Source organism: Microcaecilia unicolor, chromosome 1 (assembly GCF_901765095.1).
Source record: "Microcaecilia unicolor chromosome 1, aMicUni1.1, whole genome shotgun sequence".
Taxonomy (NCBI): domain Eukaryota; kingdom Metazoa; phylum Chordata; class Amphibia; order Gymnophiona; family Siphonopidae; genus Microcaecilia; species Microcaecilia unicolor.
In genome coordinates, this window is record NC_044031.1 from 208873235 (window position 1) to 208889194 (window position 15960).

At 42.3% G+C, this 15960-nt stretch overlaps 1 protein-coding gene across 1 annotated transcript in view; it reads right to left on the reverse strand.

Annotated features, from left to right (window-relative positions):
- SUGCT (succinyl-CoA:glutarate-CoA transferase) overlaps nucleotides 1-15960 on the reverse strand; it is a 1092618-nt gene that overhangs the window by 871041 nt on the left and 205617 nt on the right. The window contains exon 9 of the mRNA XM_030203879.1: nucleotides 770-865. Coding sequence (XP_030059739.1) covers nucleotides 770-865 — 96 coding nt within the window. The remainder of the gene's footprint in view (nucleotides 1-769; nucleotides 866-15960) is intronic.

Below are 15960 nucleotides of genomic sequence, written 5' to 3' on the forward strand. Positions count from 1 at the left end.
TTATCCACATTGCATGCAATTGTCAGAATACACACATGTAAAGTACTAAATTCTGTAATCCTAGCATGCAAATGGTGCTACATTTAGGTTCTAAGCCGGCAGAAAATCGGCATTTTGCTGACCGCTGGCACGATCAGTGTTTTGCTGACTTTTGCCAGCACTAAACCCAGAAATTCAATGCCACGTCCGGACTTCGGCAGTGAATTTCTGGATTTGCTGAGCCGGCTAACGCATAGACAGTTAAGTGCAACACAGGACTGACTTTTATGTGATCCTGTTTATGCGGTTAAGTTCTGAATATCAGCACTTAAACAGCCAAGTGCTGACTCTGGTTCCAGAACGCTCCCAAATAGCCAGTTTTCAGTTAGGCGCTAACCAGTTAAGTGCTGCTGAAAATGTAGCCCTGGACAGGCAATTTAACTGGCCAGGAGATGTTTCTGGCTTCTTAAATCATATGAATATCGGCCCCTAAGACTACAGAATGAGCAGTAAAATGTATACATTTTAAGTAGAGCAGCTGAATAACTTTTGGCACAGCCCAGAATACCCTTCATATGTTATACAGATACATTTTGGGTTCATATAGATTTAAAAGGCAAAAATATCCATTTACTTAAAATAAAAACAAAAGCATATATGCAGCCAGCATCCAATGCAGACCACAAGTGCTTCTGAATATCAATCTCCACATTTTCTTCACAATGCTATACTGCATCAGAGAGCAGACTATGAGGCCTGTGAATAAATACCACTTTGCTTTTCTTCTTACCTGGTATGGGACAATACTGCCATGTGCAGTGCCCCAGCGTTCTGCTTCTATTTTTCCACTGAGGTAATTCGCTGCAATATAGGTAAGGCAGGCCACCTACAAAGAAAGGAAATTGTACATTGATCTGCTTTAATTATGTTTTTCATATCTTTAGTACACCCACAATTGTTACTTCTTATGAATCTATATTTCAAAAATGAATATTAAGTTTGCATATCTATCAAAGGAATTTAAGGTTGACATCACATAAAGATCAATATGTAGTTAGAGGCAATGAGGAATAAAGTTATCCAGGTAAGTTACCACACAGTATATTTGGTTAGTCTGACTTAACTGGATGCCTTTGATCAGATAGCACTGAATATCAGTTTCATTGTACCTAGTTGATATCCGCTAACAAGCTGGACAAACAAAATATAACTACTCAGTATGGGAGAATCTAAAGCCTTTAAACATTAGTAGGACAAACTCTTTGAAAACATACCCCATGATTGCTGTTGGTACAGAAAGTTCAACTCTGTCCCCAAATTATATGAGGTAGTGAAAGAGATCTTAGATTTGTGACCGGACCAACAGTGGGAGGTATCTCAGTACTGCAAGTTGCTGATTACCAAAGCCACCTCACAAACAGCATTATTCCATCTGGTCAGAACTATCCCTGACCCTTTTATGGAAAGATTACCCCTAGCAATAGTACTGGCAAGTTGCCAGCATCATCTTAGATTCCAGCACCAGCAGTGCAGGAAAAACTGGAGAATGTTCCTGCCCTTTAACCACTAGACCACCAGGTACAGGGTTCTTATGCCCTCACAATTGGATGGGGGGGGCCTTAGAGGGGTGGAGGATCTTGAGTGGCAGGTGGGCGGTTGATCCAAGGGGTGCTTGATAGCTTGATCAAGGAGTGGGGGAGGTTCTTGATCTGGGGAGGAAGCGTGATCGAGCGGTGAGGTCTTGATCTGGGGATTGGGCAGTTGTGATGGGGGGGGAATGTGATCAGGGGATAGGGCAGTTGTGATGGGGGGGAAGTGTGATCTGTGGGTGAGAGGAATATGATTGGCAGGTGAGGGGGGGTTTTGATGTATACTCTGGAGGAAAGGAGAAACGGGTGATATGATACAGACGTTCAAATATTTGAAAGGTATTAATCTGCAAACGAACCTTTTACGGAGATGTGAAGGCGGTAGAACGAGAGGACATGAAATGAGATTGAAGGGGGGCAGACTCAAGAAAAATGTCAGGAAGTATTTTTTCACGGAGGGAGTAGTGGATGCTTGGAATGCCCTCCCGCGGGAGGTGTTGGAAACGAAAACGGTAACGGAATTCAAACATGCGTGGGATAAACATAAAGGAATCCTGTCCAGAAGGAATGGATCCTAAGGAGCTTAACCGAGATTGGGTGGCAGAGCCGGTGGCGGGAGGTGGAGATGGTGCTGGGCAGACTTATAGGGTCTGTGCCAGAGCTGGTGGTGGGAGGCGGGACTGGTGGTTGGGAGGCGAGGATAGTGCTGGGCAGACTTATACGGTCTGTGCCCTGAAAAGGACAGGTACAAATCAAGGTAAGGTATACACAAAAAGTAGCACATGTGAGTTTATCTTGTTGGGCAGACTGGATGGACCGTGCAGGTCTTTTTCTGCCGTCATCTACTATGTTACTATCCAGCTTATAATCGAAAGTGATCGCCGGCTATCTTCCAACACAAATCGGGAGATGGCCGGCGATTTCTTAAAAGCGGCGAAATCGGTATAATCGAAAGCAGCATTTTAGACAGCATCACTGCTTTCCCATTGCTTCGCCGGCGAAAGTTCAAGGGGGCGTGTCGGTAGATTAGCGAAGGCGGGACATGGGCGGGCATGGGTTTGGCTACCAGATGGCCGGCTTTCGCCGATAATGAAAAAAAAAAGCGGCGTTAAGCAGTATTTCGCCGGGTTTACTTGGTCCTTTTATTTTCACGACCAAGCCTCAAAAAGGTGCCCCAACTGACCAGATGACCACTGGAGGGAATGGGGGATGACCTCCCCATACTCCCCCAGTGGTCACCAACCCCCTTCCATACTAAAAAATAAAACTAAAAACCTTTTTTGCCAGCCTGTATGCCAGCCTCAAATGCCGTACCCACCTCCATGACAGCAGAATGTGTGCTATCCTCCGACAGCCTTTCCCTGGTTGCGATGTGGCTCTCGGGTGAGTGTGACACCTTTCTGTTAGGTGCCCTGCAGAGTCACACTAGCAATGCATTGTGGTGGGAGTAGGGTACTGGGCTCTACTCCCATGGTCTTTCCCCCCCCCCCCCTGCTAACTGGGTCAGAGTGTGCCCTGTTTTGTTTCCTGTTGTAGTCCATGCAGTAGTGGCCATTTTTGTAAGTCAGTTTTAGTTCCCTTTCCTGTGTTACCCACGTTAGAGAACGTAGTTCTTACCTTGCATGGTGCTGAAAGAGGGCATTGTACACCATTGTGCCAGCTCTGACCTACTGCTTATCTTAGTACCAGGGGACTCTTTGCCAGTGGGGCACAACCTCTGATCTGCAGTTAACTGTGAGTAAACGTGGTTATTTCAAGAAAGGACTTTTTCAGAGAGATTAGTCTTCAGGTGTGAACTGGTGTGCCAAAGTTATACAGCAGCAATAAGTCCTAGAGGCTGTATGCAGGTCCCTGGAGCAATTTTAGTGGGTGCAGTACATTTGTGGGTAGTGGGTTTGTGGGGGGGGGGGGGGGGGGGGGTGGGGGGGCTCAGCTCCCAAAGTAAGGGAGCTATGCACGTGGGAGCTTTTCTGAAGTCCACCGCAGTGACCCCTAGGGTGGCTGGTTGGTGTCCTGGCATGTCAGGGGGGCCACTGCACTAAAAATGCTGGCTCCTCCCATGGCCAAATGCCTTGAATTTGGCCGGGGTTTGAGATGGCCGACATAACTTTCCAGTATCACTGAAAAACAAGCCCGGCCATCTCAAAACCGGCGAACTCCAAGGCATTTGGCCGGGCCTAAACCGTATTATCGAAAAAAAAGATGGTCGGCCATCTTTTTCGATAATACAGTTCCAGCCAGTTGTAGCGTCGCCGCCAACATAGATCGCCGGCGATCTATTTGGCCGGCGACGTTCGATTATGCCCCTCTATGTTACTATGATAGGAGGTTCCAATTGATCTCACAGCCCCTTTAAGGTTAGGCCCGGAGCACTGGGCCACAGCTTTGAGACCCAATGCTCTCAGCATGCTAAAATACTTTACCATGATTTCATGGTCATAACACGACTTACATGGGACATAATATCATTACACAATATGAAATGTAAAAAAGGAATTATCAAAACAAGTTAGCAAGGTTGAGAATCTTGCAGATATGTAAGAACCACAAGGTGATGGTTTATCATATTTTCTTTTTAACACCTGGTCCCAGAGCAAGGATTGCTATATAAACTACATGCAACTTAAACTAGAGTTACAAATCCCATCCATTCAAAGTAAATGCCAAACAGTGAAACAGCATTTTAATACGCCAGTACTGAACTAAAAGAAATTATGTCAGTTAACGATTCATTCAATTCAACAGAATCTTGGAAACTAAACCAACCTAAATAAAAGATTCACATCTCAGCTATCTGGACTATTTTCATGAAGTTTACATCAACATAAATTTAAAGAGACCAATTCAATTTTTATGGTTCACATGTTTCTCCCAAATAGAGGGCACACAGCAGTGGAAATCTGTCAAACCACCCAAATGGAGCAGTGATATGACAGTGGCTGATTCAGACTTTTCAGTGAGTAGACTATCTCTGCCTTGTTTGGGCATGGGCTACAACTATAAAAATCAACCCTGAGACAATTTTTATATAAGCAAATAGAATTTTACATGAAGATAAACATTTGAAATGCAATAATAATCCAGACTAAACAATGAATTGTCTTCATCCTTAAAATTAAAGCCTACAATGCGTAGGACAGGCTCCATTAAAAGAAAACTAAACCACAAAGAATAGGAACTGAAATAGAAAAAAAAAAAAAAAAGAGTAAAAGAAAATTAGTCCAGCTAATAAGAGTGCCATCCACAGAAATAGAGAAAGGGGGGGGGGGGGGATTACGTCTCTTTGCTGGACCTTGCTTGGAACACAGATTATATCTCTTTGCCGTCTGACTGACCTTGCCTGGAACCCGGATCACACCTGTTGCTGCCTGACCTGACCTTGCCTGGAACCCAGAGGACGTCTGTTCGCTGCCTGACGGACCTTGCCTGGAGCCGGATTTTGCCTGTTCACTGTCTGCTTGACCTGACCATGCCTGAGACCTGGACTGACTTTCTGCTGTGGCCTTGACCCTTCCGCACCTCTCTGTCCAGTCCTTGCGACTACCCAGCTGCCCCTCTTGAGGACCCTCCAAGTCCTCAAGGCCCCAGCACCCAAGGGCTCAACCTGTAGGGAATGGCAGTTGGTCCAGGTGAAGACCCCATGGGCATAGTCATCCGCCAGTCACCAGCCTCCAGTGCGGGCATGATCTCACCCCCCCCCCCCCCCAGCACAATGGAAGTGTGACTACTCATACCTTTGTGCCTAGTGCCCCCTCCCCCCATGTTAAGTCTGGGCCACCCCAAAAGGTCAGGTCTGGGAACGCCACTGCTATACAGAATGCACTAATCACAAAGGATGTAAAGTAACAACATGGTTGTAGGATCGCAGTAGAGAATCACTTGGGTCATATACAGTATAAGCACAGTTATGAAGAAGTAGTTATTTCAACAAAGAAGGGGGCAGAAGAAGCTTTATTTCAAGAACCTCCCCAGTAATTTCAGCAAGATGCAGTGTAAAAACTTGTCATCTAAATACATGCCAGAGCACAGCTACAGCCATAGTCTTTAAAGGTCTGGTCCATGACATCCTTTTCAAACCGCTTTTTCACTTCTTCCGCAACATTAACTGGAATATCAAAGCACATATAACAGCGCCAATAAGTAAACTAATAATTCTTCGTGTAACTCATTAGATATCTAAGCAGGCACCTAAAGCTGTATACCACTGTTCATTTTGAGAATATTTAGCAAAGGCAAACAGTTTGTTCTACTTTGTATGGGCACACCACATTCTTAAAGTTATTCAAAATTTTTGCATTAGCTATTTAAGAGGGAAGTCCCTTAGTAGGTGTCTGAGGGTGTCAGGGGAATGGACTTGGACTATTAGGGGGTGTTGGCAGAATTTATTCCACCACCAATCCTTTTAGATTTAAATTTATTTATATTAAGGCACACTATCTTTGCATTACTTCTGCCAGGAATGCATAATGTTCCCCTACAAAAGTACTGCAGGTTAGTTACTCCCACAGTAAACTGCTTATTTTACGTGTAACTAATTATCCCCATAAGTACAGCCAGGGCAAGAGTATTAGTTGCTCTTCAGTTTTGGTGTCCACAGCACAAACCCAACAGAAAATTCTAAGAGCATCCTTCCCATAATAACAAAATATCCCAGTGGAAATAAGAGAGTGCAGGTCAGATAATCAAGTTGGGCGGCAAGCAGCTAAGGTGACAGCACAGGCCATGGTGCCAAAACTCGGACAGAGCACAACAAAAAGTGGCATGAAAAGCCCAAAAGGGGAAAGGGAAATAGACTTGATGTACTGACTTTTGGGTGGTTTTTAGAAACTACATTCAAAGTGGTTTACATAGTATGTACAGGTACTTATTTGTACCTGGGGCAATGAGGGATAAGTGACTTGCCCAAAATCACAAGGAACTGAGGAGGGAATTGAACACAGTTCCCCAGGATCCAAGTCTGCTGCACTAACCACTAGGTTATTCCATCATTCCTTTGCAGGTATTTTCTTACTTTTTGTGGACAAAACAACCTAGTGGAAAAAAAAGGGTGGCAGAGCAAACAATCACACTGTGTGGCAGTGACTACAATGGCACTAGCTACAACAATATAGCAAAGCACTGGCACTAAATCAAGGGAACAAGCCAACTAGTGGTAGGGCTTGGAGGAGGACAGGCAGTAACACAGGAAAGCAGGAGGATTTTATTCTTCCTCTTCTTGTACATGGGTCTAACGTAACCCACTGGAATCAAAAGGCCAGACAACAGTGACTAGCAAAACCAGAGCAAGACACTGAGAACAAGGGATGTAGGCATGCATTGCTTTAGTAGAACTGTGCACTCAGTTCTCCTCCCAGTCACATGGAAATTGAGGTAAATGCAGTGCTTTTTTTGTGCCGGAGAGAAAGAGGGAAACCAACAGAGGGAAGGATTGAGGAGAGAGGGAAAGAGGGAAACCAACAGAGGGAAAGATTGGGGAGAGAGAGAAAGAGGGAAACCAACAGAGGGAAGGATTGGGGAGAGAGAGAAAGAGGGAAACCAACAGAGGGAAGGATTGGGGAGAGAGAGAAAGAGGGAAACCAACAGAGGGAAGGATTGGGGAGAGAGAGAAAGAGGAAACCAACAGAGGGAAGGATTGGGGAGAGAGGGAAACCAACAGAGGGAAGGATTGGGGAGAGAGAGGGAAACCAACAGAGGGAAGGATGGGGAGAGAGAGGGAAAAACAGATGGAAGGATTGGGGAGAGAGGGGAAAAACAGATGGAAGGATTGGGGAGAGGGGAAAAACAGATGGAAGGATGGGGAGAGAGAGGGAAAACACAGATGGAAGGATGGGGAGAGAGAGGGAAAACACAGATGGAAGGATGGGGAGAGAGGGGGAAAAACAGATGGAAGGATGGGGAGAGAGGGGGAAAAACAGATGGAAGGATGGGGAGAGAGGGGAAAAACAGATGGAAGGATGGGGAGAGAGAGGGAAAACGGAAGGATGGGGGAGAAAGAGGGAAGACGCTGGATGGAAGAATGCAGAAAGAAATAGGGAGACACTGGAAGGATGGGGAGAGAAAGCAGAGCTGCTGGATGGAAAAGGGGAATAGAGAAAGACTGGAGAATAAGAGGAAGGGGCATGGGAGAACAAGGGTGAGGAAAAGATGAAAAGCCACAGGTAGATGAAGGAAATTAAAGAATGGATAGTAAGAATGAATTAAATCTGGAAAGAGAGAGAGAGCCTGAAAAATAGTGAAGAAAGCAAAGAAAAAGGAGACAAAAATGACAAATGGCACAGAAGAGTTAAGCGAAAACAAAGGAAAGCAGAATCACAGACTGGGACCAATATGAAAGAAAAACAGTCACCAGACAACAAAGGTAGAAAAAAATCATTTTATTTCATTTTAGTGTTTGTAATATGTCCAATTTGAGAATTTACATTGGCTGTCTTATTTTGCACTGGGTATACTACTACTACTACTTAGCAAATCACGTTATTTTTTTCTCCTATAGTACTGTAATATTTTCAATGATGTCTGTTTATATGCGCCATGGCTGATATAGGGGTGTGGTTAATATGGGTGTGGCTATCATAGGGGTGGAGCCTTATGTGGTGACCCCGCCCATAATGAGTACCGGCACCTTTTTTTCTACAAAAAAAGCACTGGGTAAATGAAGCAGGGGAAAGTCTGTCTTTAGGAATACCAGCTTTTCCCCTAGGTCTGATGATAGTCGTGAATGACGTGAGCTTACTATTATCCTCTGCCATTGAGAATACTGACAGTGAATGGAAATTTGATGAAGGTCAGTGTAAGTAAATGGAGAATGTCAATGTTTTAGAATGTTAATAAGGGGAGTGCTTCCATGCAAACAGAGAGGCCAATGCAGAAAGGTTCACAATACAGCCATGACTTCTACTGCGAGTGTAATACTGTGTCGTGGAAAAAGCTGATGGCAAGCAAATTTTATGCACAAAACTTAGCCTGTTTTCTGTCCTAAGTTAAGGGGTAAGAGCATAAGAACATAAGCATTGCCAAAATGGGACACACCGAAGGTCCATGAAGCCCAGTATCCTGTTTCCATCATTGGCCAATCTAGGTCAAAAGTACCTGGCAGGATCCTAAAAGAGTAAAACAGATTTTATGCTGCTTATCCTAGATATCAGAAATGCCTGGAAAATTCCTGGGTTCACTCAGACTATCTCCTGACCACCCTGGCACTGCTTAGAAAGTGCCAAGGCAGTCTGCCTCAAATGTTCACGGCACTATATGCTGTTAAAAATCCAGGTTAGACTGTCAGCGTGATTTAACAGGTTAGGCACCCTCCTATCTAGTTAAAGCACGCTGAATATCAATTTGTATGTTTATTTAAAAATCTAAGTTAAATCCTAGACTATTTTCAACACTTTCCATTAGTATACTAAAAAGAAATGCATGCAAAAGCTAGTAAAAGCTTTTATGTTAGTGTTTGATTCATGCCCACCCACTCACCCACATCAAGCTCAATGTGATTAACCCTTAGCAACAAATTAATTATGGTCAAATATTTTTATGGATTACAAAAGCATAAAAGAAACTCAACACAACACAGATAAAACTGCAATTCCAAAATAGATCACCATCTGTACCCCACCCCCTCCCAGATCCCCTACCTTCCCCCTTCCCACACTCTCCAATCTCCTTCACTCCCACCCCCCCCCCACCCCCCCCCCCCCCCAGGCCTTATAGAGAAGTTATAAAGAATAGTGGAGCCAGCAATTACAAAAGCACAATGGTGAACGGTCACAAATCAAAATTCTCCAGAATCATAGAGTGAACACACAAGTGGAGGGCATTGATTATATGGGGTCCACAACCGAAAAAATCTCTTTTGGCTCTACGGCTCCGAGAGTCTACCAATAGCCTCTCCATGGGCAAATGTTCATGCATCTAAATACGCCACTGGGTGAGAGTAGGTGGGGTAGACTGAACCTAATATGAAACAGATTAAATTATAAGTCCTTTGAGGTTCATTGAGAAGCAAACATTTCACTTACTACTAGCAGATAAAATGATAGTATAAGAAGTACCTAGTAAACTTGTAACTTTATATTAGTTTAAATATCCCTTACTCCTTTAGCAAATTTAAATAACTAACAAATCACCAAGTCTAAGATGCAGGCAGCAATCCCGCTACCCAGAAAACTGGTGCTAACCCGGGCCAACCCTTGATTGTCACTGGTATTATCTGGATAATGATGTTGAAAATCATTGCAAATTGCCCCAGTACTATCCAGACAGTGCCGGGGTGGTCCCCAGAGTTATCCCATTAGCAGTGATATTCATGCTGCTAATCATACAATTATCTGATAAAGTTAGGACAACATAAAGGCTGCCCTAATTTTATCCAGGTGCTGAATATTGCTGTTATCTGGATAGCACCAATGGTCACCACTGAATCTGGATATCCAGTGCCAGCCGCTATCCAGATACCAGCACCAAAAATCTGGATTTATTTCAGTCGCTGCAATCCACATTTTACTAAACGTTGCAGCAACCACAGTTTAAAAAAAAAAACACTCACCCCAGTTGAATATTGACTTGAATATTTTAATTTTAAGGAGGCGACAGGAATGGGTCTTTTTTTCTACAAAGTTGTACTCAAGGCTTTTATAAGGTGGCAATTTAGAATATGAATCATTTTTCAGACACTATCCCCCGGATGCTATATATGGTGCCCAGCTTTGGGCACACTGCTGAGATGTGTGCACAACTTAATTGGCTAACGAACAGTTAACCATCAACAATTGGATGCTAATGATCAATTATTTAGGTTAATTGGCATCAATTAGGATTTGAACGTGCATCTGGCTGCACGGTATTCTATAATGCTGGGTGCCTAAATTCCACAGCGTGCAACACAAAAGGGGGCATGGCCATGGAAGGGACATGTAGTGGCATGTATATTGCCAAAAGACCTGAAACCATGAACAATTACCTAAACTTCCGAAAAAAACCTAAAGACTCATCTTTTCAGGAAAGCAACCAACATAAAACGCCCGAATACTAAAACACAGTATAATTAAACTAGGAAATGGACAATACACAAACCTTTCGCAGCATGATCCCACCCCATGCAACCCGCATGGGGTGAACCCCACTAACTCTACTTAATTATACTATACTATACAATCTGAATTTGTCTGTAATCCACCTCTCCGGAACTATGTAGCCACATTGAGTCTACAAATAGGTAGAAAATGTGGGATACAAATGTAACAAACAAATAAATAAAAATAAATAGAATACAGCGTCTCTATGCCCAACTCCACCAAATTTCAGCAGGCGTAAGCCTTGCGCCCAGAGTTGGGTGCGGAAACCTGCACTAAACACTACTCTATTATATGCCTTTAAAGATTGGGAATTACTTTGCTTGAACATTTGAGGAGTGAAGAGGGGGGACTGTATATTTCAGGACCTGCAGCAGAGGCTTTCACTTGCCAATAAAGATTATTACACATATAGACAACTGCATCATTATGGTTCAGTCTAGACCAGGCAGCTCTGGACATGAGGTTAGGCCATAGGCTGCGTGAATTTTGAGGGGGGATGCATATGGACAGGTATCGATATCGAGCTACACAGAGCTTTAATGGCGCTCAGGTCTCCTCGTGCATACGAGAAGCTTAAAGACCATGGAGTAAAGATTTGGGATATGAGTTGAAGGGAATAAATTTTGCTAAATTGATCAAAGATATACCCAAACAAGTGGGTGGAGCGGAGTTGCAGGAGAGTCAATATAGGATTATCCATCGGGGATATATCACACAATCACAGGCAGCAAGGGCTGGTTGGATATCTGATGCCCAATGCCCTAAATGTCACAGAGAGAGGAATACCTTTCTACATGCATTTTGGAGATGTGACAGAATAAAATTATTTTGGAAAGCAGTACAGAAATACCTTGAAAAATTATGAGGGCAAGGGCTGCTCCCCTCCTGGAGAGGAGTACTTTTGAACAAAAGCAATGCATATGGGGTCTCAGAAAACTTTGGAGTTACTTTTCTGCAAGGCATATGCAGTGGGGAAAAAATGCATACTCAGGCATTGGATGCAGGAGGAACCACCATCCGTTTGGCTCTGGAGGAATAGGCTCCATGAGTTAATGCTCTGGGAGGCCAGGGCGGCCCAGGGTAACCCAAAGAGACGAAAGAATTTATTAATATATGGAACCCTTATCTGCAAAATATTCTCATAAAGCAAGAAGTGCTGTACTAAACAACTTTAGCAAACCCTAACGTAAAGGGAACCGGTAGACATATACTCCTTGTAAGTCAGTAAAGTTTGGTGACAGAATTTTGGAAGGAATAGAGACCATGACGTAAGAAGCTCACGGTATAGAGGTTATATTAGGGGGGGGGGGGGGGAAGAAGGGGAGAAAATGTTGTAAAAATTGATGATGCAGTTAAGATGTACATAAATGCATATGATGTGTCATTATGATTACAGAATGTTTGCCTTTCATAAAGCTTCAAATGTTTGATCATCAAATAAAAACTGTTTAAAAATATATGCCTTTAAAGACTAGCACTTAGGGCCAGATTCTATATATGGCACCTAGAAAATCTGTGCGGAAAACATTTCAGCTTAAGCGTATTATATAAGCAGCACCTAGATTTAGGCGCAGTATATAGAATACACTTAGTTGATATCCCAGCACGTAAAACTACGTGCCTCCATTTACACCAATAAAAATGTGGTAAATCCATGCACGTAGATTTACACACACTGGGACACATTCTATAATAATGTAAATTTTGAAACACCCACGGAACACCCATTTTTCTGCCCATAACCATGCCCCTTTTTGCCTGCATGCATTAAAATTTAAGCACAGTGCATTATAGAATACACTTAGGGCCCAGTTTATTAAGTCATGCTAGCATTTTTACTGCGTGCTAAACGATACAGTCGCCCATATGTTCCTGTAGGCGACAGCATTTAGCGTGTGCTAAAAACGCTAATGAGCCCTTAGTACTGCTTAGCAAACCGGGCCCTTAGGGATTTGTGTGTGTAAATTCTAATTATTGCCAATTACTACTACCACTACTTATCATTTCTATAGCGCTACCGGATGTACGCATTACTGCTTGCTAAGTGCTGTTAAACAATGCTGATCGGCTTGTTAAGTCAATTAAGTTACGCACACTGTTACAGAATATGCTTGGATTTTGGTGCAGATCTCTAGGCGCAATATATAGAATCCCGGGGGTTAGTGCCAAACTTTTCTGGTGCCCATTTTTGTGCTCCACTTATAGAATTCCCCTCATGGGTATTCCAAAAAAGTGACTGGCGTCCAGTTAGATTTAAATTGTAACCTTGTCATAGATAACTCAATTGATTTTCATTGGCCCCCATCACCCCTCCATACACCAAACTAAAAATCAATCATGAGAATGGAAATAAACACAATATTAGGCATTTTGTTAGAAATGGATATTTCTGTCATTGTTTGCAATGTCCATGAAAATCAATTACAGGATTCCCCTTTGAAAAAAGCAAATAAACAGAAACGTCCTTAAAAAGAAGGAAATTGATGGAATTAGTGTTGATAGATTTTTTCCCCCTAAGTTTGTTTTCCTATTCTTGGCAATTTATAATTGAAACAAGTGTTACAAATCTCTCACAGCCCATCACTGTTGTTAGTTTAACAAAAGATTGAAATTATTTTCTGTCATCTGAACAGCATTTCAAGCCATCAGTTGGTAAATTATATACCACTAATCCTTACCAAATCAACTCACTGAAGTAACACCACAATGCAGAGATTACCAGAAGGAAGAGATGGGATTTTAGAAATGGAATGATTTGACTGGCTAACCATTTTCTTTTGACAACGGTTATCTTACAATATCCAATCAGCAATGCGATGCAATTGGCAACTCTCTTAGAAGATACAAGCTGTGACGTTTTACTGCATAATGGAAATGCCATCATTGTTTTGTTTTTGTAATAAAAGAGAACCCCAAAATCAAAACACTATTGTCTTTCCTCTTGTAAACAAACATACAAAATTAATATATAATCAGTTCACTATGTTCTTTCAAAAACTCTGCAACTGGTGCATGCTTTATCCTAGCTGATGTACTGCAAAATACTAATGAGTTAAAAAGCAAATAGTAAAGGAGTTTAAAATCATGTACATCACTGATGGTATAACTGGATGGGTTATGACAGCTGATAAGGGATGTTTCCACCTTATTATACCGAATTCCTGCGGCATATAAACTCACAGAGTCAAAATATTCAACATCATTTAAAAATCCATTTAATAGTTTCTTTAAAATGTGTCCACAAAAATTGATCCTGTTGATCTTAGACTTGATAGGATTTGAAATATCATAGACCTCTATTTCATGCCTTAAGCTCATAATTTACATTATACAACCAGAGACCTCACCATCAAAAGCATTGCCCTGGAATCCGTACTTTATTCATACTAGACAGAATTTTCCAACAGCCACACAGCCTCCCTTCAGAAAGCTAAAAACAGTTCTTTATCAACCTTTCCATGTACAGTAAATGTACTATCAGGTCCATGTGGAGGGACATTTCCGATTCTGGACATTTTAGGAAAAACATCCAAAATCAGTAATGAATGTGGCCACTTTCAAACAGAAACGTCCAACTTTTGGTTTCAAAAATGGTCATTCGCTAGATGTGTTTGTGCTCAGTGGTATCAATCTTTTAGGGCCATTTTTGGAAAACAAATCTAAGGGAAAGACACACAAACAAGGACATTGGGATGTATGGGAGGCCATCATTTTAGTAGACTGGCCATACACATACATTCCAGCAGAGCAGTGAGCCACCCTAGGGGGCACTGCACTGGACTTCACATAAAAGGTCCCAGGTACACCCCTCACTCTTACCCCCCTTATATTGTATGGGGAGCCCTCCAAAAACCACCAAAAACCTACTGTAATCCACTGCACATTACTACAATAACTCTTAGGCCTGCAGGTGTCACCTATATGTAGGTACAATAGGTTTTTGGGGGGGTTCTGAAGGGGTCACACTTTCCACCATCAGTGAACCAGCTAGAGTGGGATTATGGGCCTGGGTCCCCTTCTCTACAATGCGCTGCAGTGGCCACAAGGCTACTCCAGGGACCTGCTTGCTGCTCTAATAGGATTGGCCTAACATCTGATGCTGTCAGAGGCTGGTATGTACTGTTTCTTTAACATCTTTGTGGGGGAGGGGGGTCAGTGACCACTGGGAAGTAAGGGGGAGGCCATGCCTTCATCCTTAAGTGGTTATCTTGTCATTTAGGGCAACTATTGTGGCTTAGGCATGATTGAAACTGGTCTAGACCAAAATGTCTAACTTCTAGCCCTGGATGTTTTTGATTTGTTCCAATATGGCAGAAAAACATCCAGGTTTTGGCAACACCCAAATCCCTTCCCCTCTCCCCATGCCAACATTCCCGTCTTGTGATTTGCCACCCAATGCAGAGAAAAATGTCTCAAATGCTACTTTATGCCGTTTTTGAGACGTTTTCTCATTTGAAAAATGAGCCTCATAATGCATTTTTTCTAGCTTAGTAAAGAAAATAAAGAGGTTGCAACTTGAATTCCTCTGCAATATTAAATCTGTTAGCTATGAACATTTTTTTTCCAAACTGTCTGACTTTGCTATTGTCTGATGGGGAAGTTGGATATTAAATGCCAGGAGGTAAGACCAGACAGTGAAAACAGACATAGAGTTTCAAAAAAAGCATGTTTTAAGAGAGACCATCAAATATAATTTATTACAATATACTCACTGACTCAATCAATCTTTTATATGTAAGCTCAGACCAAATAGACAAGTAGACATGAGAAAATTGGATGAGTCAGACTAAAGTGAGGGAAAAAACTATAGCTAATAAGGCTATTTCCTCTTTTATATAGAAGGGATCTGTGTGGTCTTCAAAGCTCATTGTACTTCAATATCCTTTCTCTTAGTCTTCTGAAATGTAATGTGGAGGCCAATTTTCAAAGCACTTAGACTTACAAAGTTCCATAAGTTACTATGGAACTTTGTAAATCTAATTGCTTTGAAAATACGCCTCTATTATAGTAACCTATGGAATTTGTAAGTGAGTTTTTTGAAAATGAGACCCATAGAGGTGTATTTTCAAAGCACTTAGACTTACAAAGTTACTATAGTAACCTATGGAACTTTAAAAATCTAAATGCTTTTTAAAATGAGCCCCCTAAGGGATCATTTTCAAAACACTAGACTTGAATGCAGAATCTGACTATGGGGTCCTTTTACTAAGGTGTGCAAAAAAATGGCCAGCAGTAGTGTAGCTGCGTGTTTTGGGCATCCGCAGAATTATTTTTCAGCGCATCTACAAAAAAAATGCCCTTTTTGCTGAAAACGGACGTGC